Source organism: Thermobia domestica, chromosome 15 (assembly GCF_964235325.1).
Source record: "Thermobia domestica chromosome 15, izTheDome1.hap1.1, whole genome shotgun sequence".
NCBI classification, from domain to species: Eukaryota; Metazoa; Arthropoda; class Insecta; order Zygentoma; family Lepismatidae; genus Thermobia; species Thermobia domestica.
In genome coordinates, this window is record NC_137468.1 from 1,845,151 (window position 1) to 1,871,189 (window position 26,039).

The window sequence follows — 26,039 nt, forward strand, 5'->3', positions numbered from 1 at the left end:
GAACACACTGTACAAAACTCGTAAGTTATAGGTATAACAATATATGTATGTATCACACTATTTATACACCACCAAAAGGTTGAGTTTCATTCGCATACAATATACAGCTCCAAGACTCAAAGAAAACTTATTACAAATACTTATACTTCCTTGAATAACATTCGTTCAGGGATTGGGAATAATAGTTCATAGGCATTAAAAAAACAAACAATATTGTTACAAAGTCCTTTTTTATCTCTCTTTTTAGTTTTTAAGTCCTATGAAATACAATGAAATCCAGTGTATCTGCAAATGCAAACCCAATAACGGTACAAAACGTCATATATATATATATATATGTATATATATTATAAATGAAGTGGACAGGTGTTCTGTTTCTAACTGCCATGCATGAAAGATGTACCAAACAAATCTAAAATTAACATTTATACACAACCTATTGAAGAGAAGTGTGATTATGGATAAAATGTCGAAGAACCAGGAAATGACGTCACATGATTTCAAAGACCAAAACACGGCCAACACCTTGTACACGCGAACAGGTACACGTTTTAATACTTTATTGTTCTCTTTTTAAATTAAAGAAGGTGCTTTATAAGATAAGAATCTGGAATAAATTACCACTTTCGTTATTACATCTTACACTTAAAACCTACAGTGTTTGAGACGCTGTAGGGGCTTTGCTTTTTATAAATACAATGAAAGTGATTGACCAACTAACAGAGCCAGAGAGAAGTAGAATAACAAGTAGAATGCAGTGTTGTCTGTCCTCTCGAGAGAAGAAGTAATGGAACTAACATTCACGTATCTCTGTAGAAGAAGGAGTACGTTTTTAACGCTACGTATTTATTCCTTTTTTAATTTTAAAAAAGAAGACAGTACACAAGGAACCACATTATGCACTAAAAGTCATGAGATCATTTTCTAACAGATGTCAGGAGATGAAAGAATCTTTTATATATACTGCCATTCGACAATTATTCCAAGCATCACTCGATGGTTCTTTCTTTTGTTAATGAGGAAAATATGCCTTCTTACAGCTCTCTAGGTCCAAGGATTTAATTCCGTCGTGCTATTTCCAGTTTATCTGCAAAAAAACCAAACAAGTTTCTATTAAAATTATTTATAGCAAACAAATAATTAGAATTGCGAAATTATTTTTAGCCTCCTCCTTTCTAGTTTTCGGTATTTAATTTGTTAAAATATTTCATTTCAACAATTTTCAAACTATTATATAAGAGAAAATTTAGGATTTTTTCTTTTACCTACATGTAATTTAATTTGTCCAAAATTTAATTGAAAATTGCCCTGTTTTATAATATATTTTTTCTCATTACATTATTTTATTATTCAGATGATATGGTAGTCACTTTTCATATATGTACATGGTGGCCACAAAGTCAGGCTACCCCTTGATACCTAGACATGGTGCAGAACTGGTTTGTTCCTCTCTTGAAGGAGAACGGAATCAAAAAGACATGTTGGTTTCAGCATGATGGGCACCTGCTCATTATGCCCTCGCCGTACGCGAATATCTTAAGGAAGTCTTTCCTGGGCATTGGATTGGTCGTGGTAGTCTGGATCTGCCCATACCACTTGCCCGGCCACCACGAAGCCCAGACCTCACCATCTCTGATAATACGCTATGGGGGTTCATAAAGGGCATCATTGCACAAAACCGTTACGATACCACAGCCGAACTAACAGAAGCTGTGAAAAAGCTTTCACTCAAGTTACGCCTGCAATGCTCAGCAAAATGTTGCACAGGACCCGGCGGCGTATTATCCTTTGTTATGAGAATGACGGTCGACAGACTGATCCTATGGACACTTAATGTTTCCTAGCTTAACAAAACTTCTCGAACGCATTGTTGTTCATGTCATTCACTTCTTTCTATGAAGTTGTTTACGTACGTTTAGTGGCTTATGTTAACTTATTTTCAGAAGTAACGGGAGTTTGTGGACACCTTGTATGTGATCAGTCGGTTAAGAAAGCAAATGCCAAGAAACCAACGAGTTTTATTCTACTAAACGCTTATTCATCCCTTAATAAAATAAATAAGGAATTAAGTCGTAGCCACGATAGATTTTTTCTTATTACAAAATATTTAGAAATTAACTGTAATTATTTAGGATTTGTTTTAATTATGTATATGTTAATTTTATCTAACATTTCTCCATAAGAATTGATTTACCTTTATTTAAAACAAATAGTTGAACAATGAATGTACAAGTAATGCTGAGCGATTATACATCATGCTGTTACATTTGTCGCTACTGTTGAATTATACATTTCCAAATTTTTGTCTGTAATTCATGCTGAAGTAAAGTTATCCTCCAACAATTGTAATTGCACGTGAATTCTTGAGAATTGATTATTTCAGTATTACAAAATGTCCCCTAAATTTGTTGAATCCCCTAAATTTTATTTTACTGTACACGCTTTCTACGTCTTTAGAAAACTGAACTCCTTGACTCGATCCGAAATTATTAACTAAGAATATGTAGACTCATTTTCTCGCTAATCATACTATCTTCGACACTACGCCTTCTACTCTGACAATTCAAAATTGATTTTAATAATCCGACAAGAAATTAGGTCAACTGAGCAGTGAAAACGTTACCTGTACTTTCCATTCATTTGGCCTCAGCCGCGAAGCTAGCAGCAGCAGCTACAGCCGCAGACGGGGGCGATGGAGAAGTGGCGGCGAATGCTGACTGTGGCTGTCCGGGAACTGAATATTGAGGTCGGAAGCCGGCGAAATTTGTACCACTAAACGAACCAGGTAGTTGACCAGCTTGGAATCCTGCTGGGAACTGAGTGCTCAGAATACCTTTAAAAAAGAATTACATATTCATTATTTATTCACAAAATTTCAGATGAAATTTATCCAATATAATTCTAACACAAGTCAATTGAAAATATATACTATAAATGAACTGTTCTATCTTTCCATTAACATACAGTAGAGCTTCTATCTTTAATAGGAAGGTCTAAGATTGGTAGCTCCGACTGAGAACTTGCTGCCTAAACCAGTGCAGTTATATTTAATAGAAAAACGCTTCTGAAGCTACTAGTATTACTGGACGACTACTGGCGCCTCTGCTGGTAGAATACGATATGAACAACACGAAAGAATATTCTGAACTTCTTTAAACTTTCTGTTTCAACCCACAGACATAATTTCATAAAGAATATTATTCCTTATTTTGATAATGCTAACATTCACTTTAGTTTGCAATGTGTAGCTTCTCTTTGTACTTCCAATCAACTTCTTGTATCATTCGTGATATCCAACCCGCCTTATTATTTATTTTAAATTTCTGGTATACCCCACGAGGCTATTTACATTAAAAGCATTAACAATGAACGGTCACAGCAACAATGGAAAAGGAAGCCGGCAAGAACAATTTAAAGGTACTGCCCGATATTCCTATAATGTAAGAAGAAAATTCTGGAAAAATGTCAATCAGAATTCAGTCACCGTATACAAACACGGAACCTTCCCATTGCGAAGAATAATGGCTAACCATTAAGTTACACCCCCTTAGTAAAATTACTTACCAAAATACTTAGGAGTACTACTATTGTTCTGTAGTAGAAAATGTAGCCGTTACTCTGCAATAAAAGATTTCTTTTCCAATTATGTTATTGGATTGGACCTTCAGTCTTCTTCCGACGAGTAATATGAAGGATGACAATCTTTTATTGTAGAGTGGCTGTTATTTAGTAAGTACTACTAAGAAAATCAAACTGCAACTGATTAATTAAAAATGGTCCAATTTTCGCCAACTCTACTTTAGCATTATTTCAATACCATGGATTTAATAAATATTTACACTGAAAGCTAGAAAGACTCAAGAAACCTGCGTCTGTCTAATGACGTCTCATACTAGTTTATTTCATCTCATTTCATGCTAACATTTAACCTTAAACTTTCCAATTTTCTCTTGAAAATGAAAGAAAGAGTGGAAAATTTGGTAATGGTGGTTATTTAATCAAACATCACTGTACAAAAGCAGGCGATGTTAGTTTTGGTATCCTACTATAATTGTCGATTTTCTAAATAAATAGGTGTTCTAGTAAGTGTTTAGTAGTTGTGCAAGAAACACGGAAAATTGAAGACTGCAACACATATCAAGTACTAATTTATTACATGCACAAAAAAGGATACGAATACATGCACATACTAAAACTATTAGACAAGTTTTCTTTCTGTGTGGAAAGTACTGTTGATCCGTATCGACTAACAATTCTGAATTCTACACAAACATATTTCTAACTGTTTTTGAGTGACCCTTAGTTCTTTTGCAGATATGAGAAATAATACCAAAAGAGAAAACATGGCTGCCTAGTCGTAACTCGTCTAGCTGATCGCTCAGCAAGTGTTAAGTACCCGTCAGTGCAGCGGCCAACTTCGTTCTGAGTAATTATATCGCTGTATTCTACATTTATGCATTATATATATATACAGGGTGGTAAGTAACTCCACCGACAAACTTTGGGAGGTGATTCCTTATATGAAATGAAAGAAAAAAGTTCTAATAAACATGGGACGAAAAACTTCTCCTTTCAGAGTTATGAACCGCTGAAAATTCGAAAATTCACGTTTTGAAACGCTCTGCTTTAGAAACTACAGGACCGATCCCGAGCGATTTAAGGAATTACAAAGGAACTAGTATGTAAACTATCTAAATATCTATGTTTTACCATCGTCCGTTATCGACGAAACTAACTGTAAAAAGGAAATTGAGGTATAGGGATACTCCTTTAAGTACTAATAACGGGTTCGTTTCGCCGATAACGGAGGATGGTAAAACATGGATATTTAAATAGTTCACATACTAGTTCCTTTGTAATTCCTTAAACCGCTCGGGATCGGTCCTGTAGTTTCTAAGGCAGAGCGTTTCGAAACGTGAATTTTCGAATTTTCAGCGGTTCATAACTCTGAAAGGAGACGTTTTTCGTCCCATGTTTATTAGAACTTTTTTCTTTCATTTCATATAAGGAATCATCTCCCAAAGTTTGTCGGTGGAGTTACCTACCACCCTGTATATATATATATTGGCAGGGGATAACAGGGGATAACGTAATTGTATTGTACCGTTAGCTCAATTAGTTAGAATAAACGTATGGAAAGAGGGAGATTTGACGTCTAAACCCCTAGCAAGCCCAACGTCCCATTTTTCTGTATCATTACTTTTGGATAATTCAAAATCAATTTTTCTTACAAGGAAAGCTATCCAACTCCTCGACGAGTAACGCATTGGAACTTGCACAAATGGAAAGACATGTTTGAAAGATGAAAACATGCTTACTCCAAAGATTCGCAACATCGTCTAACAGGAAGTATAATGATTTTTTCCCTCCATAGCCACTGCAAGTTATGTACTCTGGTCATACATGTCTTGAATGGGATATGAATCTGATACACTTGGACTTGATGATAACAGTCTGTGGTGATTGTAATGTCTGGTACGTCATTGACGCGAATCGATGTCAAATGGAACAGGATATGCGATCGTAAGTTCAAAACGAACACGTTTACCCGGTGGAGAAAAGGGACACGCTGAAACCACAATTCAAAAATGATTTTCTATAATAATAATAATAATAATAATAATAATATTTAGCTTACATTTAAAGCGGGCCGATTTTTCCTAATTTCAATTACTTCTTTCTCGGTTCACGAGGATACGTTAGCACTTGTTTGCAATCAGTAGTGGAAAGAAGTAAATGACACTTAATCCAGTCTGAAGTACATAAATGACTAGGCTAGGCAGGCTCGTGCATCACTTTCCTTTTTACAAAAGCCCCGCAGTCTCAGCCATTCTAAAATTGCTAACACATTCTGAGTCAACGAATTACTAAGATACGTAACTAGTTTGGCATTATTATTAAACTTAATTTGTTATAACAGTGTTTGTTGAAGGAAGCAGCAGGACTACGGGATTTAGTTAATATTTTCGTAGACTTTCATTCATTGAAGAAAGTTTTATCAATATCGACGAGATGATTTGGGCAGTAATAACTTCGGTAGATGGGAAGGGGGTGTATCAAGATTCATATGTAAAAGTCTGATGTCAAACTCGTAATCCTGCATTCAAAGTGAGATTCCTGTATCTGAATTACCGTGGTTTCGAAGCCAAACCCATGATTATAGGATTTAAGTTTTTACGTCTTCTCTCCTTACAACACCGACAGGACTTAATACTAATGTAGGATTCGAACCACGACGAGAGTAGTGGCGGCTTCACAGACCATCATGCAAGATCAACTCTTACCATATTAGGCCGTTCCCCACCACACTTCCTTGCCTCCGAGAGCTGGATTACAGGACTGGTCCCAGTGACTATCATATGTATATACTATCAGTAACTCTCTGCCGTCCTCAGTTTGAAAAACATGTGATGTTCTATACTTGCTCTTTGTTTTCTAACTGTGCAAATATTTTAAAATATCTTGTCGATACTGGTTTTCCTCTTCTCTTCTGACGACGACAAAAATTGAACAAACGACCTTTGAATAGTCCTCCGTAGGCATTCTATTCACTGAGAAAGACTTAAGCACAAAATTCTTCCCTGATTGGCTAGTGAACACCGCAATGGTCAGGAAAACTAACAGCTATTCTGCCTCCTCTTGTAATACATAAAAGCCTACATTCAACTTTATGTTCACAAACTTACCGGAAACATTAATTACAATTAATCTACGTAATTAAGTGTAAAATAAACTCAGTTCGTAGGACTGTTGTGTATTCGTATATATATAAATTGTGTGCAATATTATATTAATAACCTCCGACAAACTGCAACTGCTTGTAAAACCGTGATCGAAAGTGATATACGTACACTCATGTCCAAAATGATTGTCGCATATCTATAACTGTTTTCTTGTAAGAATATAATTTGATAATGATTTTGCAGGGTACTTTTAATACTGATACTATGTGTATAATCGGGAAATGTATATTTGTGGTAAATTTCATAGAAAAGAATTATAAACAAGAAAATTCGAATGAGTAAAACAAAACGTTGCTAAATGGGAAGAAAGTTTTATTTTCGTTTTATTATTCTTATTTACTGCTCTTTTGACACGAAATTTGCCACATACCTGTATTTACTGATTATACACATACTAACATTATACAAAATACCGGGTGAATTCGTTATCAAATTATATTTCTAGAACAACATATTTATAGACACGCGACAATAATTTTGGACATGAGTGTACAAGTGCTTGTTTCCCTAGTAACTACGCTTCTTAAGTAAAGAGTCACTTCCTCCTTACGCTCTAAAAGAACTACTAACACTGTTACTCTCAAATACACATGTCAAAGCGAAACGATGCTTCAATAATTATGAATGAATGATTTTTGTAGTCAGGGAAAAAAATTAGATACATACAGGTCATAAGTGCGAATCAAATGTGCAGGAAGTAATGCATCTGCCAGACAAACCTTTGATTAGATGTAGTTTCCAGGATATCGCATCGAGAGCAACTGGAAATATTAACTGTATATGGATCCAATAACTCATGCTTTCCAACGAGTCATGATCGGACCAGGTTATCTATTGAAACATATCTGAATGTAACATAGTGTGATCGTTTATACTTAACCATCGTTTATATAAAATAAGCCTTACTTCTTTTAAAGCAATAAACGAATTTTCAGAACTTGTCTCATTTTCAGAAAATATTTTCGTTTTCTCCAAATAGCATTCGTTTTTTCGAATGGATTAAGAACTTATTAATTTTGCTTCTGATTTCTCAATCGAATACCTAGTAAAGAATAGCATTGCCTTGTTTTAGGAAACTTTCTTAGTGCTCCTGAGGATCACAAACACGTAAGTCCATAAAAAATTTCAATACACTGAAGACAATAAAAACCGAACAAGCCAAGTAACAACTGTTCTCCCCTATGCAAAGTAAGCGCTTCATCAATTTTGTTTCTACGTTTGGTATTAAATACTTCCTCAATTGATGCTGAGAAAGGATATAATAACCTCACATGGTAATATCATTGAAAGGAATCACTTACTTGCAGGAGACTGTTGCGACGATGTGGGGGTGGTAGGTGTGCTACCTGAGGTCGTTGTCGCTGCCAGTCGAGACAAGATGGAGCGCTCAGACATCTGCAGTCGTTGGGCGACAGGAGGGATTCGAGCCAGGGTAGCAGGCAATCGGCTCACATCCGATTTCATGTCTGACAGCAATTCTTCCAACTGATTTAACACCTGCAAAAACAATATCAATATCTTTACTAAGAAAAGTTAATTAATGGAACAAGCTGGTTATTTAGAAATATACAATTGATAACTACTACTTTTAACACGGATATGAATACATAACTTATAAAACATATATGACTGTGAAATAAAGTCTTCAGAAAAGTTCGAAAAAAAAAATAATAATAAAAAAAAAATCACCTAATGAGTAAACTACCCCTTCTGGATATTTTCAGGACAACTGAGTTATGCTATATTGTCAGGTTTGAATAAAATATTTACGAAATGAGAACAAAATCCCAGGAGTTAGTTTTTGAGAAAATCATCCTCATCCTTCTGGATTTTTCTCAGAGAAATGCTTTATACCACACCATATGATTGCTAATAACATATGGATACATGAAATATATACAAAATCAGAACTGTTATCCAGAAAATAATATACATACATACATTTTTAATTTTCACCCTCCAGTAAATTACAGTTATTTTTGGGGCTAGAAAATTCGAAAAACCGCACTAGCGTATATAAAAGCTTTAAGCTTAAAATATGATACGGATATATTGAACGGTACGACCTTTAGACGTGTGTACATACATCGGGGCGAGCAAACATAACAAACACTTTTTCTATAGGGGCCATAAAACACAAGTTATACCTTTGTGAATTACCAGTCCATTAAACAAGAGGCCTGCATTAACAGCTGAAACACTGCTTTCTAAATATGACAAAAATTTGAAAACAGTCTGAAAAACTTTAATGAAACAGATATATTTATATATGAAGGGTAAGGGGGAAAAAACAAAGAATGATCATGTATGCGCTTTTTCGGGTGCTTTGTCCTATCTGTTGGTGACTCTTGGTACTATTTGACTGTATATGCCATGCATGAGTAGATGTAGAAATGTCCATGTAAAAGGGGCAAAAGATTTGACTAACCCTATTCATTTTCTATGCGGTTTTCAATGTTAAAACGCCGTTTTCTCGAAAATGCAGTTTTGTGACATTCCTTCTTTTATCCCTTTACCCTTCATATGACTAGGGTGCGGAGTTGATGAAATGTCATTTTTTTTTCTGGTATCGCGAACAATTCCCATCTAATACAGATAATATTACACTTCATTCTGATACAAAAAAAAAAAAAAAAAGGTAATTTTAAAGTTTTTTTTTTAATATTTTGACAATTTTCAGCTTTTAGGTCATTTTTCTTAAGTTTCGATGATTTTTTTCGTTTCTGGTATGTTTCGTTAACTTTTCATTACTTTTTTTTTTCGTTCTTTTGATTTTGGTAATATGCTCGAGGTTTTGCACCGAGATAAACATATTTTCTGATAAGACAACAATTTACGAACTAAAGAAAGAGGTTCGAAACTACAGATATTAGTCTTTGTTTCTGTGTGTCAACAAAAAAATGGTGGTGTAATGAAATCATATGTAACCTAAGTAACTTGGAGTCCTCGTTTTCATTAAATATTTCCAAAATTAATTTGTGTGTAATATTTTAAAAATAATTTCCGACCTTTAAATTTGTTACTTTTTCGGTGGTTTGTATCTTGGTGGAAACTGGCGGGGTTTCTAGGACCCCCCCCCCCTTCGTGAATGTATACCTGATTTTGACTTTCCGATTTTTCATACACAATTTGTAATTCTAAACTATAATTGCACGATTTATGTGAATGTATTATTTCTTTATCTCTACAGTAACATAACACGACATGGAAAGACGCCATGCTACATCGTAGATAGAGATGCTGGTGAGTGCATTTTACACTGAATAATTTGCTGTATTTTACTTAATTATTAAATTGTTTAAATTCATATTTTATTTGATTATTTTCATTAAAAATTAATTTTACATATTTCAACTGAAGAAACTATCTTATTTTTTCTGGTATCGCGGACACGATGACCATTTGCTGGATTCTTTTAATTCTCATTTTCATATTTATAGGCCATATATATATTTATCTATATTTTTAAGATTGAACTTCCACCTCCCTAATGATGATTAATATTCACAAAGAAAGGAGTTCCTTATTTTTAATTCCTTGTAGGTTGAAAATTAAATGAAATCTCTAAGTTCTACGTCTCACGCTTAGGCTAAAGGAGACTGTGATGAGAAATGAATGAAATGGTGGAATAAAATGGTAGGAAACGGGAGAACCCCGAGAAAACCCACAAGCACGGTGTTTGTCCACCACAAAGTCCACACGGCGCGAGCTGGGATCGAACCAGGGACCCCAAGCACCGGAGGTGAACGCTCTACCACTGAGCCATAGCGCCCCCTACCTTGTAGGTTGAATATGATAAATACAAGATATGATGATGAAGCACATTGATTGGATAATAAAAAGGAAAGAAATAATAGTACACGATGTACATTTACTACAAACCAAACACTATGTAACCACGATTCGTAATTGCTTTTACCTTGAACCATCATGGACCCCCCTCCCCTTACTTTTCAGTATGTTGGTAGTGTTATGGGAACCTGTCAGATACTATCCACACGAAAGCTTTCCCACCTAACATTCAGTGAGTACGTAGTACTGTCACTTCATTTTACAACTAATTACTTATAGAAACCGATCAGGACATCTGAAGCTAGGTTTGAACTTACCTTATGTAAAACTGCATTTGCAGGTTTATTTCCAGCTAAACTTTCTTTCGATAAATGTTGATGAGATTCGGCGAGACATTCGACTTCTGCAAAGCGTGCGTTCAGCGACATCGCTGGATGATTAGGGTCTTGGGTAAGATTCAGGTACGCTGCTCGTCGAAGCTGCTCTTCAATTACAAGCGCCTGCTCCAGAAGCTACAACACAAACAATACATATAAAGGGTTAGGTTAGGTAAAATATTTTAACCCAATCTCTGTTGACCCACTATTAAGAATCACCTTTGCCAGGTATGTTTCTTTGAGTTTGAAAATAGCTCAATCAGCCTGTTCTACTGACTTATCGATCATCAAAGCAAGTACCCTTCTGCTGAACTATGCTAATACTTCTGTGTTTTTACCGTTCAAGATACCCATGTTGATCACTGTTGGTGCAAGCTGGAGTTTGCCACCTCTCTAACTTTGTCATTTGATCTATCTGCCTGTACATTTATGGAAGCCCAGTAGATGAAAGCAAATGATGGTGTATTCCGTTCACCATTTTCTGTGATGCAAAAATCGCCAACTTAGGCAAGTTTTACAGTACATGATACTATATGCATTGCTTACACAATGATTTCTATTAGAATATAATGTTTTGTAGTTAATGAAGTAATGCATGTGGTCAAAATCCTTTCTGCAACAAAAAATATTCCATTTAATAAATGTATATCTTAGTCTGTCATATACAAACTTTGAGTTTGTGTATTCAACACGCTAACATTACTACCAAAAGTTGTATATTATTCTTATGCATTGAATCATGGATTTGTACGTTGTGACATCATTGGCAAGTTTTCCGAAAGAATAAAAATATTGATTGCCGGAAGGACATTCAAGCTTAGTAAATCCGCCCAGCGTCCGAACTGACCTATCACTTGGGAGTTATGGCTAGTCACTTGAGGTCTCTTGCGAGTTATAGTTAGTCAATTAATGAAAAACCTTCACTAAGAAACATACACTTGCCTATAAAGACAAGAAAAGAAACTATAACTTTCCTTAATCTTTCGAAAAGCTGTTTTTAATTCACACGTTTTTCTCCATTCCTATTTACCTTTTAGACTCATTAACATTGAATTTACTGACCTTATGAAAACACAATAGTAAATGAAGGAAATTTTGGGTATGTAAGATTGTTCTAAAAGTCTCGCACAATAGGTAAAATGGTAACATATATTTGTCGCACTTTTGTTGTAATGATTCATGTTATCGCAGGACGGACGTTGGGAAATAGTACTCCTGTATGTGCGTAAAGAATCTTTCAGTGAGTTCTTGTCTCAAAGTTCAATCGACGCCATTCCATATTCCACACTACCACCGAGTCGCGATATGGCTCACTTTCATATAGAAATCAAAGACGAATGCGAAGCAATTGGCCCAGATTATGCCCTCCACGCGCTCAACAATTTATGATTCAGCCTATAAACGGAGAGCATAGTGAATAAATGCGGTGATTTAGCCTATGAGTGCTAGACTTTTCAGAAATCTTATTATTTTCAACAAAAGGCATCACTAATTTTATACAAAGTCGAATTGCAATTTAGGGGTGCTAAGATAATACACCGACAAATTGCAGCAGATGATACTAGTAGACGCGAAATTAAGCAAAAAATGTCTAATGAACATAGATTAAAAGCGGTACCGTTTTCACGTGAACCGGCGAAGACACTGATATAAAACAGAATATCTCACGAACGCAGCAAGATATTGCTATCCGATTAAAAGATTACTCAAAAATACATGTGTAAAATCTCTATTTTTATGTAGAGATCCTCGTATCGCGTCGACTGTTCCGCTTGCATATGTACAGTCAGCGACTAAAGTTCTTTCCGTTTGATGAAATTAGTTTCGTAAACAACTTCAGAATGGAAGGACAATTTGAGTACAGTTTTCAGGAAATTAAAAAGAATGTAATTTTCTGTACATTCCGGCCATACCACCGTTATTCCCAAAATACATTTTATCAAACGGAAAGAATTTTTGTCACTAACTGTGTCATTGCATTGGTCGTGTGCACTTTCTAAGTAATCTTTTGATCTGACAACAATACCTTACCGCGTTCGTGAGATATTTCCCAATATATCAGCGCCTTCGCTGGTTTTTCAACACCTCTCATGTGAAAACGATGCCGCTTCCAACCTATGTTCCTCAGATTTTTTTTTTTTTTTTTTTTTTTTTTTTTTAATTTCATGTTACCTCCTCCAGTTTATCGGTATATGAACACCTTGTATAGAATCGAACTTGACATTAGCAGGACAGGATACAGTTGTTATATGGCTGGCAAGTTCCAAGATATTCAGGTGGCAAACTCATATTTAAAATAATATATAAATAATAAATTCCATGCAAGTTGCAAATTTAAGTTCATACCAGGTAGTAATAGAAAATAAGATGCTTATACGATGAAATTGATAAAACAAGAATTTGGGATAATCCAAAGTGATTCATAAATCTTATAAATTGTTCTTTTTTTTTTTTTTTTTTATTATTATCAAGCCTCTTCCACCCTGCCTATAAACTAAAGTTCTTACAAAGAATTAACGAATGCAATTACCTTCGAAGAAGTTCGTACAATCAGTGTTATGAATATTTTACTGCACTTACGATTTACAGGTAAACACATCTAATCTAATCTAAATAAAATCAAGAGTGAGTTTGTGTGTTTGTCTGTCTGTGTGTGGCCTGGGGACCAGACCAGTGGACCGAGAGTTACCAAATTTTGGTCAGGGGTACCTTGGCCCAGGCCTCAGATCAAGCCGAAGCCCTTTTTTCAAATTTCGAACCAGGGGGGTTTGGGAACCAGACAAATTGACGAAGAGTTACCAAATTTTAGTCACGAATACATTAGTCCAGGCTCCAGACCAGAGTTAAACGTTTTTGTCAAAATTCGAACCAGGGGGGCGTTTACCGGGACATGTAAAAGTAGTAGAAAATGACCGATATTAGTTTCAAATCCATAGTTTTCGCGGTCGCTGAGATCAATGGTGATATTCCCACAGGCGTTGATTTCCAAATACAGGCCCCGTGCGAAGAATGGGTATATTCAACTGTATTAAATAAAATAAAGAATTTGTGTGTGTATGTATGTATGTATGTATGTATGTATGTATGTATGTATGTGTATATATATATATATATATATATATATATATATAGTCTAAGGACGAGACGAGTGGACAGAGAGTTACCAAATTTGGGTCACGGGTACCTTGGTCCAGGCCCCAGACCAAGACGAAGAGTTTTTTTTTTTCATATTTCGTATCACGGGGTCTCAAGGGGGGCGCTTACGGGACCGGCCTGGGGACCAGACAAATTGACCGAGAGTTACCAAATTTTGGTCACGGATACCTTGGTCCAGGCCCCAGACCAAGGCGTTTTTTTTTTTTTAATTCGAACCAGGGGGGGTCTCAAGGGGCGTTTACCTATACATGTAAAAGTAGTAGAAAATGACCGATATTAGTATCGAATTCATAGTTTTTGCGGTCGCTGAGATCCATGTTGAAACTCTGATCGCAATAACTTTCAAATTCACCCTATTTCGCTGCAAGCCGGGGATCACCAGGGAGATACCGAGACACATAAAAGTAATCCAAAATGACCGATATTAGTGTCAAATCCACAGTTTTCGCGGTCGCTGAAATGAATAGTGATACTCCCACAGGCGCTGACTTCCAAATACAGCCCCCATGCGAAGAATGAGTATATTCAGCTAGTAGAAAATAATATCGTAGTTCCGGATAATTACTGGAAAAGAGCTAGCCGCTCCATTACCTTAAAGCGCCTTGCTAGGAATTTGTTCTTGATTTCTAAGAAGTTTCCTTTCCCGACATCCATTTTGAATGGCTCGTTGATTATTGAGAATCTCATATCATTCTGTATGTCCTGCCATCTACCGTAGCCATGAGTAACGATTCCAGCCAGAAGCCAATAGTCATGCCTACGACGAAGCACACATAAGAACATCACATGTGATGTAAACAAAAGAAAATCGTTAAAATTACATGTAAAAATACACACTAAATATTATCTAAAAGAAATCCAATGTATGAATTAGTTCCTTTATTACAGCGTACAATAACTCCAGAAGACAATATGAACCACCGTATTTTGAACTTTGGTAAAGAAAATGGAAATGACACCAATGTGATAGAAAAATGGCATGCTAAACTCTAAGACCCATAAAACCTGAAACCAACAGATTCTAATCTCACACTGGCTCAAAGAAAACTGTTTCAAGATGTAACTTCAAATTGTGTTTTTAACATTCGATTAACACAAAATTTTAACAACTAAATTATGACTATGCAACGATGAAGCAAGAACAAGATCACTGGTGTTTATTTTTAATTACTAGACCATTTGTAGTACCTCACATTTCTAAGTTATTTTCTTGAGGTGCTTCATCATACAAGGCTGCAGAAGTAGTCGAAATTATAAGCTCGAATTGCAAGGACGAACACAACTCGGTTTGTCGACATTATAAATTGTTCTTTGTGTAAGATTAAATGAAAATTACATTAACCTTTTAGTTTTAACTCCCATGATTATATCATTTAGGCTAAAGGAGACGGATGAATAATGGAAGATGATTTCGGATGAATTAGTGGAATGAGGGTGGGAGGAAATGGACGAACCTAACACTCACGTGGTCTGGGATCAAACCAGAGACTCTCTGCACAAGTGAAGGCTTTGCGTATCGTTATTAGTTGTTATAAATATAACTGATGTACTAATGTAACTAACATTCAGTTCGTTATGAAATTTTACACACATATTTATGAACCTCTCAAGTTCAAATTACAGGTCTAAGTTCAATTAACAGATGTTCAATATGTCCTCCATCAGCGACACGAACAATATCACATCGATACTCAAATTCCTCCCATACTCGGGCAAGCATGTCCTGCGTCACTGATGTTATGGCAGCACGGATCCGGTTCTTCAACTCTTCCAGGTTCTGTGGGAGTGGTGGTACATAAAGGTTGTATTTAACGAAACCCCACAGGAAGAAGTCACAGGGTGGCAAATCCGGTGACCGTGGAGGCCAGCTGAGACATGCTAAGTCGCCAGCTCCTTGACGACCAATCCAACGGTTCGGTAGAGTTTCATTCAGATATTTACGCACTTGGCGACTCCAGTGAGGGGGTGCCCAGTCTTGTTGAAAAATGAAGTTGTCTTCGTGCAGCCTCGGAAACAACAGTTTTGTAACATAGGGAGATACTGCTGACTGTTAATCGTGTTTCCATTAAAGAAGAATGGGCCGTAAACAGATGATCGGGATATCGCACAAAACACATTGACTTTGGGCGAATCTCGTACATGTTCAATGACTGCATGTGGGTTCTGTAGGCCCCAAATTCGAACATTTTGTTTGTTTACCTGACCACTAACACGGAAAGTCGCTTCATCACTGAACACGATGCGTTGTGCAAAAGTGTTATCATTGTCAATACCATCCAGAATCTCGTTACAAAATGCCACACGTTTGCGTTTGCGCTTGTAACAGCTGTAACTTGTACGGCTTCATAACCAACCGACGTCTCAAAACACGTCAAATTGTTGTTGTCGGCAATTGTAACTCCTGACTGGCACGACGAGTTGATTTTGAAGGACTACGTTGGAAAGCAGTTTGAATTCGTGCAACATTTTCTTCAGGAACACTAGGGCGGCCAGAACTCTTTCTTCTTTACATACACACCCTGATCTACAAACTGTCGATACCATCTGCGAATGTTCCACCCATTCGGAGGATCAATTTGGTACCTCAACCTCAAACGGCTTTGCACTGTAATCACGGAATTGCACTTCGCAAATTCGAGAACACAAAATGATTTCTGCTGCGGAGTAGCCATTTTAAACATATGACGGTTACCAAGCAAAACAGAAGACAAGTGACATCTAGCGGCTATTAATATAAACTAGACTATGTATTCGTTTCTCCAATAGCCGAGCCGAGGCGCAGCGATTAATAGTTTGGACAAAATAATTCTTCGTAATACGTATATTCCTTTTGAAACAGGGTGTATATAAAATCGAAAATGACCGATATAAGAGAGCGCTTCAGCTATAGTAAAAAGTGACTCACTAATGGGACATGGGACATATTCCTAATTTTTCTTATTGTAACCAAGCGAAGCGGGTAATTAACGCTAGTGATATATAAAGATACTACTTTAGCATTTACTAACTGAAAAACTTTACAATGGCCAGCTACGAAACTTCCACCTAGGAAGCGAAGACGTTAGTTGGAGCATAGTATGTTTTAAGATTATGTTTTGCTCCTGAGAATGAATAGTCACTGAACTAGTGTGTCTACTAAAATTCCAAAATGAAATTTTGTAACGTTTTCGTGACCTTTTCTTTACCAAACCATAAAATTTCGTAACATTCACAAGAGCGAATTAGGCCCAATTTTCATGCATGCGATAGAAGCGAGCTTTGTGATTTGGTAGCGTCTAAAGCCGACCATAGACATTTTTGGTGGTGAAATTTGACGTTTTATAGGACAAAATTTTCCAGTCTGTACTTATATTTGTATAATTTAAAAAAGCCCACAAGCTAAATTTCTTGACTTTCATGACAGTTTTCTGATTTCATGACTTTCGGGACTTTTGTGACCGATAGAGACGCTGTGAACGTATTAGAAATATCGAAGACCTGTGAAACAATGTTAGAACATTTAAGAGATCAATAAATACTCTATCACACTGATACAGTAGAAGTAACGTTTGTAGCGATGTCATACAGACTCTTCAGAAACGAAATTTCACAATACATTAACACAAACGAAAAAACTTACAGAGTGAAAAAGTAACCGACTGGACCGGAACTCGAACCCGGGATTTCGGGCATACCGTTCCCATGCGTTAACCACTACGATAGTTAGTCTACTTTCCAGAACAGCTACTCACTCTCATCTAGGACCACATGGGTTGCACCACAGACCCCTCCTATTATTGGACAATCTTTGTGTTCAGGTATGCCGGAGGTCCCAGGGTTCGAGTCCCGCTCCAGTCATTTTTTCACTCTTTGTATGTTATAGAATTCACATCTATAGTGTGATAAGTGAATTCACACCTATAGTGATTCACATAGAATTCACCGTGTTAAAAAAAAATATGTTGTTTCCCCTTTTATTAATAGCTAAACGAAAAAAAAAAAATTTACATTACAGTAGATACAGAATACAGTGCAACATTTCCACAAGACGAACGAACAAGCCATTAAAAAAATAAAAGACAGACAAGGAAGCACAACAAATGAACTAGGATCAAGAATAAACTTATCGTAACACTATTGCAGTATCAAACTCAAAGCATTTACTAGCCCATTAATTCTGCATCAAATAAATATTATGCATTACGTAATGATAAGAACAATGTTACCTCCTGTGCCAGATTTCGTATTCTCTTCCAGGAACTGCAGCCTTCTCCTCATTCTGCCAGAGAGTATGAAGCTCTGTAAATCCTCCATCAGCGATGTTAAACATAAATTTTCTCTTCAACTTCTCTTTCTCTTCCTTCACCTCATCTTTCTTAGTCTCCTTATCGTCTGTCTTCTCAGAATCCTTCTTCTCATCTTTATTCTCTTCCTTAACTTCCTACACAATCAAAAACATCTACAATTAATACAAGCAATATTTTATCATTCCCAATTCTCGAACTTAGAACATTTATTTAATTTAATTAGGTGACTCACCTATATCTGTTTAAACTTTTCTGTAGGTTTAAAATATTCATCTGATTATCTCAACCGCATTTAGAGTTCCTCAAAGTAACTAAGGTATAATAATACGATCTGAAGCCAATAAACTGATTCTATAATCTAAAACAATGAGAGAGAAACGTTTAACCTGAAAGTACTAAACGAAATCTTTCTTGTTAAATACTGTGAAGCTCTATATGTAAACAGAATTTCAATTATAGCTCCCTTATTGCTAGAAGATTAGTTTACACGCATTTGACGTGTGAGTCCCCGGTTCGATTTCCGGTAGAATCTCATGTGGTTCGGATCCTACGTTAAACTGTAGGTCCATGTCTCATACAGCCTTGATGCTGGAAGGGCCGCTTGAACTCCAACCAACCAAAAACTTCAAAAAGATAAGACAACAAAAATTTATATTCAATGACTTATTATGAATGAAAAATAAAAGATCCTGAAGTGAGTCCCATACTTCTTTCCTTGAAGATAATTTTAATAATAATATACGAGGGGCGTCCAATAAGTTATCTACCTAGACAGAAAAGGACGCCTGACACGCAGGCGCAATTTGAGGTCACTGAGACGCAGAATGCTCACGTCTGTACATAAGCAGTGCCGGTTCAGGTATCCCGAGACTTGTTGGACTTCTTTGAGGAGGACCAGGACAAATTCCTGGCTAAACTGTTGTCATAGGATGAAACTTGAATCCACCACTGGGATCCTAAGAGCAAGCAGGAGTCCATGCAATGGAAACACCACGATTCCCCACCCTCGAAGAAGTTCTGCACACAGCTTTCTGCGGGGAAGATCATGACGATCACTTCTGGGATTCTGAAGGACTTCTGCTAGAGGAGTACATGCCCCACAAGAGGACAATCACGGGTGATGTCTATGCTGCCTCCTTGTAGCGTTTGCGAGATGTCATTGCAGAACAACGTCGTGGAAAGTTGGCCAACGGGATCCTCTTGCTTCTAAACAACGCGCCAGTGCACAAGGCCCGGAAGGTTCAGGCTGCCATGGCCCCTAGTGACTATTTCCTCTTCCGAGACCTGAAGAAACACCTGCGAGGGCAACGCTTTTCGTCGGACAACGAGGTCCAACAGGCTGTTTCCCAGTGGTTTGCAGGCCATAACAAAGACTATTTTTTCTCTGCGATTTTTTCGCTGCCCAGAAAGTGGCGACAGTGCATAGACTTCTATGGAGACTACATGGAAAAACAATGATAACCAGGTGAGTCTATCTGCATCCCTTCCTGTCTAGGAAGATAATTTATTGGACTCTCCTCGTACATCTATTCAAAATTATGAAGGGTCACGAGGTCAGCTGTTGAATTTTAGAACCCCTCCTTCGAGGAGCACATTATAAAGTATTCGACCTTCATGTAAGTGACTTTACTTGTTAAGAAGAATAAGTAACTCAAACCCTTCAGGAGAACTCAAAGACGGAATAAAGAGGATAGACACACATTACAACTTATTAAACAGATATAGATGGTTTACCTCATTTTTGTCTGTCGGCTTCTCTTCTTTGGTTTCTTCTTTTCCTTCTTCCTTCTTATCTGCTACTTCCTCTTTCTCTTGTTTCACTTCGACTGTCTCCTTCTGCTCTTCTCCAGCGTCTGCCTTCTCTGACTTCACCTGTTCTTCCTTCTCTCCCTCCTTCTCCTCTTTCTCTTCTTTTTCCTTCTCCTCTTTATCCTTGTCCTTCTCAGGAGAATCTACTTCCATTGGCTCTGGCTTCTTCTCTTCCTCTTTCTTCTCTCCTTCCTTTTCTTCCGGTTTCTCTTCTGTCTTCACTTCAACTGACTCACCTTCCTTCTTCTCTTCAGAAGAATCTTTGGTTTCTTCCTTCACGACAGGTTTCTGATCTTTAGATGCATCACCAGCCTACAATATACACACACACCAAAATTAATTATTTACATACTCAAGGTTACTGAAGTAGTTGATAATTTACTTAGCATAGATTTTTGTCATAAACCAGACGTATAAACTAACTGAAAAGTTCGTAAGAAAAACAAGGAAAGCTTTAATGCGTTACGTCGTTATCCAGCTGTATTAAAGGCTGCTTCTCAGTTCCTACCTAACTTTTTACTTTAAAATATTGAAGAAAGATATACATAAGGGACATTCAAGTCAATCCGAAACTTCTTTTATTCTTAGGTTTAACCCATTGACTGACCTGATCTCCAAATGAAGATAGTCAAATAATACTTTTAACCTGCCTACTAACGCCGTTTGCCAATTAAACTAAAAATGAGATATTAACGTTATCCAATTAGATGTCTACTGTCAGAGGGAAATGAAAGTAATCACATGCCTGATGTGTGTTGAGCAAACAAGTTAATTGTTCGACTGGGTCATCTACTGTTGTCAAAAAATGAGGTATGTGTTCTGAAGGGCAGAAAAGACGTTTTATGATGCTATTGAACTTACTTTGTTTTATGATGAAAATTGAATAGGTCTGTAATAGTTTTGAAATGTTACAAGGGACAAAATAACTCCACCCATTTAGGATTCACATCTAATACAGATTACAAGTATATTATTAAATACCTTAGGAGTACCTTCTACAGAAAATGGCATGGCATATATTTTATTCTTTGGCAGAAATAAGTGATACTATAAATACTGATGAGTTTTTCGATTCTAACGATGAAGATGATGACAGTGGTGCTATAGATATTGTAGAAATTTCCTCCTCAGTGCGTGTATGACGTGACTGGTAATGAAGAAGTCAATGAAAAACCTACAGATATTCCCGGTCTTGTTTAAATTCGTCGTACAGTACGGAGAGCTGAATCTGATTTAGTGAACCTTGCTGTTGCATCAACAATGTTGTTGATGGATCTGCCGTAATCTCCATTTGGGACTGGGACGCCCGGCGTAGCTTAATAAAGTACAGTGCAAAAAAAATGGCAGTTAGTGGATTAAAATTGAATCCTAGGGCCGAAGTAATGTATACAGTAGGAACTAGCAACTGTTCTGCTACTGATATATGCCACTCCCAATCCAGAGAAGGTTACTTAAGATGTCGAACAACTACGTGAACGTGCATACGGACGGAACAACATGTGGTGAAGTTTTTAGTGACGAAGGAAGACCTAGGTGCAGATGGGAAGACAATATTAAGATGGATCTCGCAGAAACTAGATCCAGTTGGCTAAGGATAGAAGTCAATGAACAGGTTTTGTGAACGCGGCATTCAACCTTCGGGTTCCAAAGGATATAGAGTTAATTCAGCTGAAACAGCTAACCCGCTGAAATTTGCAGAAGATAGTCACAATTTAGTGATGAGGCATTCAACCGCAGTCAAACACCTCAAAAATGGCCGTACGTGTGTCACTCTTAACTGACTTTTATCTACATTGTGTTTTGTATTAGTACTCTTCTGTTACTTTTTATTATTATTATTATTTTTATTATTATTATTATTATTATTATTATTATTATTATTATTATTATTATTATTATTATTATTATTATTATTATTATTCCATACCCAATGTAATGCTCTGATACTACGTGCTGTATTTTTGCAAAAAGCTGTTAGCGGCACTAAAATAAAGATTATTATTATTATTATTATTATTATTATTACAAAAAGTTCCGGATTAACTTGAACGTCCCTCGTAATAATAGAATATTTTGGTCACCTTAAGATTGGTGTAAAGGGACAATCTTTGCCGGTAGATGTCACTACAATCTTCGTATCTCTTTTTTACTTTTGACGAAAATTCACGATTTCTTTTACAGATTTCAACCTAGAGACTTCAAACTTTTAGAGAAGGAACTTCATAACCTATCGAAGGCAACAATCCGTGCCGATTTTTTATTTAGACTTTTCTTCATTTCTGAAAGTTATATTGTTAAAGGTTTGGATATCCATTTCAACAATGGAGAAAATTCTAAATAAAAAAATCGGCACGGATTGTTGCCTTCGATAGGTTATGAAGTTCCTTCTCAAAAAGTTTGAAGTCTCTAGGTTGAAATTTGTAAAAGAAATCGTGAATTTTCGTCAAAGGTAAAAAATACATAAGAGAGATACGAAGATTGTAGTGACATCTATCGGCAAAACTTGTCCCTTTAAACTAACCTCAATACTGGGTAACTTTAGCTTTTTAGATGATATTTCAGTTAACTAGGTTTTAACTTTCATATGATCCAAGTTTCCAAATGTAAAATTGAACAAGAAACTGTTATATATGTCTTCTATAATTAATATAGTGTCTGCGAAACATCCTTAAATTTGTGCACATGAAGAAATCTTAAATTTGTTAATTATATAAACATTGAGTTTGTATGGAGTTCGCTATAATCATCAAACAGTCGCAGCTATCTTACTTCACTCATGAGTTTTTAATATGAGTTAAAGGCTATTAATTAAAATACAGTCTAGAAAAACAAAAAAATAAGCAATATTAGGAGGAACAAAATACTGTTAAATTATATAATTTGATAAAATGGAATCTTAAAGAAGTTGCCCGTGTAATTTTCTACAAACTGTAAAACACAGCCTATGATGACATAATTCATTTGAAGACGTACTCTCTGACAATGGGGATATTCTGACAAGGAGTATTTCATTAACTAGTATTTTCTAACAGAGAAACTTCAGTATCATTTATTGACTTTCGTAACAATTTGAATAATGTGAAAAAATGGAGATGGAACTCCTGAAAAATCTTAATTAAACAACAATATTTGAAGAAAAAGGAAGTTTTGATGTTCTGAGTTCCCTCGATTTTCTTTCCATGGGTAAACTGATGTGACTTAATACAAAAAATAATATCTTTCATCACCTCAAACTCTGGGCCGTAACTTGTGGAGGGGCAACTCCCCCCAGAGAAGCTCCCCGTCGTTCGAAGGGAGTCCATTTTAAGGCAAAATTTTCTTACTCCGTATACCATACGAACATGAAAGTATAAATTAAACATCAAACAGGTTCACTACATTACATAAACAAAACAGCACAGAGAAGGCAAATAAAACAAAAATGAGTCGTGGGCCCATTTCAGTAAAAAAATGTCTACTATTAGAGGCCCTAGAGATAATATTTATTCGTATGGCTTTGAGATTTATCACTATTGTCCCCTTAATTAATTTGTTATGTATGGATCGGGCCCAGGTCGTAACTGACGGCTCCGCAGACCTTGTCGTACAGGAGGACCCACAGGCTCCAGGGGGCCCATAGAGAGTGAGAAGAGGGGGCCCAAGAATTAGAAAAACAACTTTTCTAGGGATTCCAAATACGCATATTAATGCTTGCCCCCCGAGAAAAAAATCTAAGTTACGGCGCTGCTCAAACTGAAGTATGCTCCACTTCACGCGATAAAACTCCACCCAGTATTCTCTGACTCATTACGTCCTCTATTCATTACGGATAATGAAACGTGGTTGTATAACACATTTTCACCACTCTTATCAACTTGTTTTATTTCGCAGCCCAAAGTGGTAGTTAAAAAAAAAAAACCTGAGGATTATTCCTTACTCCTACTATTCGGATGAAAAGAAGAGAAAGTCAATTCCATCTATTATGTATAGAACCGTCCTGATCAAAATGCCAAATACAGCGTTGCCATATTTTTACTGCAGGTCCTTCAATTCTTTACTTTTGAGTGACTATAATAAGTTTTTTATCGTGAAAACATAGAACTTACGATTTTCTTAGATTTTGTGTAATGTGGAGACATCTTGATATTAAAACATTAAACGTATCAAAACTAAATTTCATACCTTGACTTTACAGAAATTTCCCAGTTTTCTCTCTCTTTTTATTATTATTATTATTATTATTTTTTTTTTTTTCTGGATTTCCCTTATACCCCAAAACAAGGGTAGTCTCTGAAGAATAAAATATATACAGGTCTACTATCAATATAGGGATCTGATGGGCATTTCCAACAGAACCGGGTTTGTATTTCCAATTTGCTATACCTAGGTATTTGTGTATTTTCACACTTTTACAGTTTTGTAAGAGAAACCTTGCCATCACCTTCTCTAAAAAATGGTTGCATCCTTACAACTGAGTTTAGAACTTAGTACTCTTGAAATAAAGGCTTTAAGCAACCCGAGGAAATTCATAACTGATTCACTCCCGTTTCTGACTAAAAGTGCAAGGGTTATTAAAGAAAGTTGGTGGCCACAATTTTTCAACAAGATTGTTCACTGAATTAACGTTGTTTTGAAATATTTTACTACATCTCATGTTTCAGTACCAAATTATAAGTTTTCTTATGTAACATTATAGTTCTGTCTAAATTTCTAAGCCTTCCTTATAAAAGCCCGATTTCGTCCATGCATTACCTCTTTTTCTTTGTCCTCCTTCTTGTCCTCTTCCTTCGTAACAGGCGCAGGACTAGCGGCAGCACTTGTGGCAGGTGTTGCACTGGTGCTGGTGGTTGTGCTCCTGGCATCTCCTTTATCGCCCTCCTTATTCACTGGTTCCACAGGCTTATTCACTGCCTCGGGCATACTGTAGTAGCCGTTGATGTGCTCAAACTCTTGAACCTAGAACAACAGAACAAATAACAATATATTGAAAATATCTCAGTTTAATGTCTCACGATTATGTTCTGTAAGCTAAGGGAGACGATAATTAAGGCAATATAAGTGAAGGATGATGGAAAAATCAGTAGAATGAGTGTGTGTGAGGAAACGGGAATACCCCGAGAAAACCCCCAGACACGTTTGTCTATCACAAATTTACTTTGGCGGGGATCGAACCTGGGACCCCGACCACAGGTAAGCGCTCTACCATTGAACCACAATGTCTCCCCACCCCTTCACAGAAACGTTATACGTGCATGAACTACTATCTCCGTTTTCATTAGCTACAAGGTGCAAATGCAAGACACTCAACATTCAGTTCAGTTCTCATTAGCAAGATTAGGATGCTTACCTTCTTTCTAATTAGAGACATCACACCTATTCGTGTCAAAACGTGTTGTCGACTCAATCCTTCTCTTGGAACACCATCTGCGAAGGTCTCCGCGTTGTCTGCTCCTGGTTCACACAAGTGTCTCATGAACAAGGAAACATATGCTTTGAAGTTCTTCTCTGATTTCCCTCTTAAGTCGCGCACCAGCCTGTAAACAGAAGACCGACTATGAAAGTGTAGGGGATTTACAACGAACTGCGAGTTATTTCTGAATTTCTTGATGGGGCCATAGTTTGGTAATTACTTGTCTGAACTACTTTTCAAAAAAGAAACCGATTCAACTATAAAAATCTTTTCTAATACAGTTAATGCTTAGTCGCACATCAAATTCTGCACCACGAACTTGACAGTTTTTTTTTTCTTTCTTTCTTCATTATCTTGTTTTTCTCTACCGGCAAAGTGCGAAAAATTGTGTGCGCCTTTTTGATGGGATAAGTGAAAGTTGGTAAGAATTAAACGCTAAAAACTTTTTAAATGGAAATTATCATTAAATTAGTGTGTCTATGTATTT

General features: G+C 36.5%; 1 protein-coding gene across 7 annotated transcripts in view; it reads right to left on the bottom strand.

Annotated features, from left to right (window-relative positions):
* Positions 1-213: 213 nt before the first annotated feature.
* Positions 214-26,039, bottom strand: part of Mi-2 (chromodomain-helicase-DNA-binding protein Mi-2 homolog) — an 82,407-nt gene continuing 56,581 nt past the window's right edge. For 3 of the 7 annotated variants that reach the window (XM_081741235.1, XM_081741234.1, XM_081741233.1), the window contains exons 29-37: positions 25,490-25,676; positions 24,895-25,098; positions 20,089-20,475; positions 18,274-18,488; positions 14,660-14,825; positions 10,853-11,047; positions 8,045-8,240; positions 2,624-2,833; positions 214-1,087 (exon numbers count right to left, since the gene is read on the bottom strand). In XM_081741235.1, the coding sequence (XP_081597361.1) occupies positions 2,637-2,833; positions 8,045-8,240; positions 10,853-11,047; positions 14,660-14,825; positions 18,274-18,488; positions 20,089-20,475; positions 24,895-25,098; positions 25,490-25,676 (1,747 nt within the window). In that variant the 3' untranslated portion in view covers positions 214-1,087; positions 2,624-2,636. Of the gene's footprint in view, positions 1,088-2,623; positions 2,834-8,044; positions 8,241-10,852; positions 11,048-14,659; positions 14,826-18,273; positions 18,489-20,088; positions 20,476-24,894; positions 25,099-25,489; positions 25,695-26,039 lie in introns of all 7 variants that reach the window. The other 4 variants (XM_081741232.1, XM_081741231.1, XM_081741230.1 and 1 more) reach the window with 2 other exon arrangements.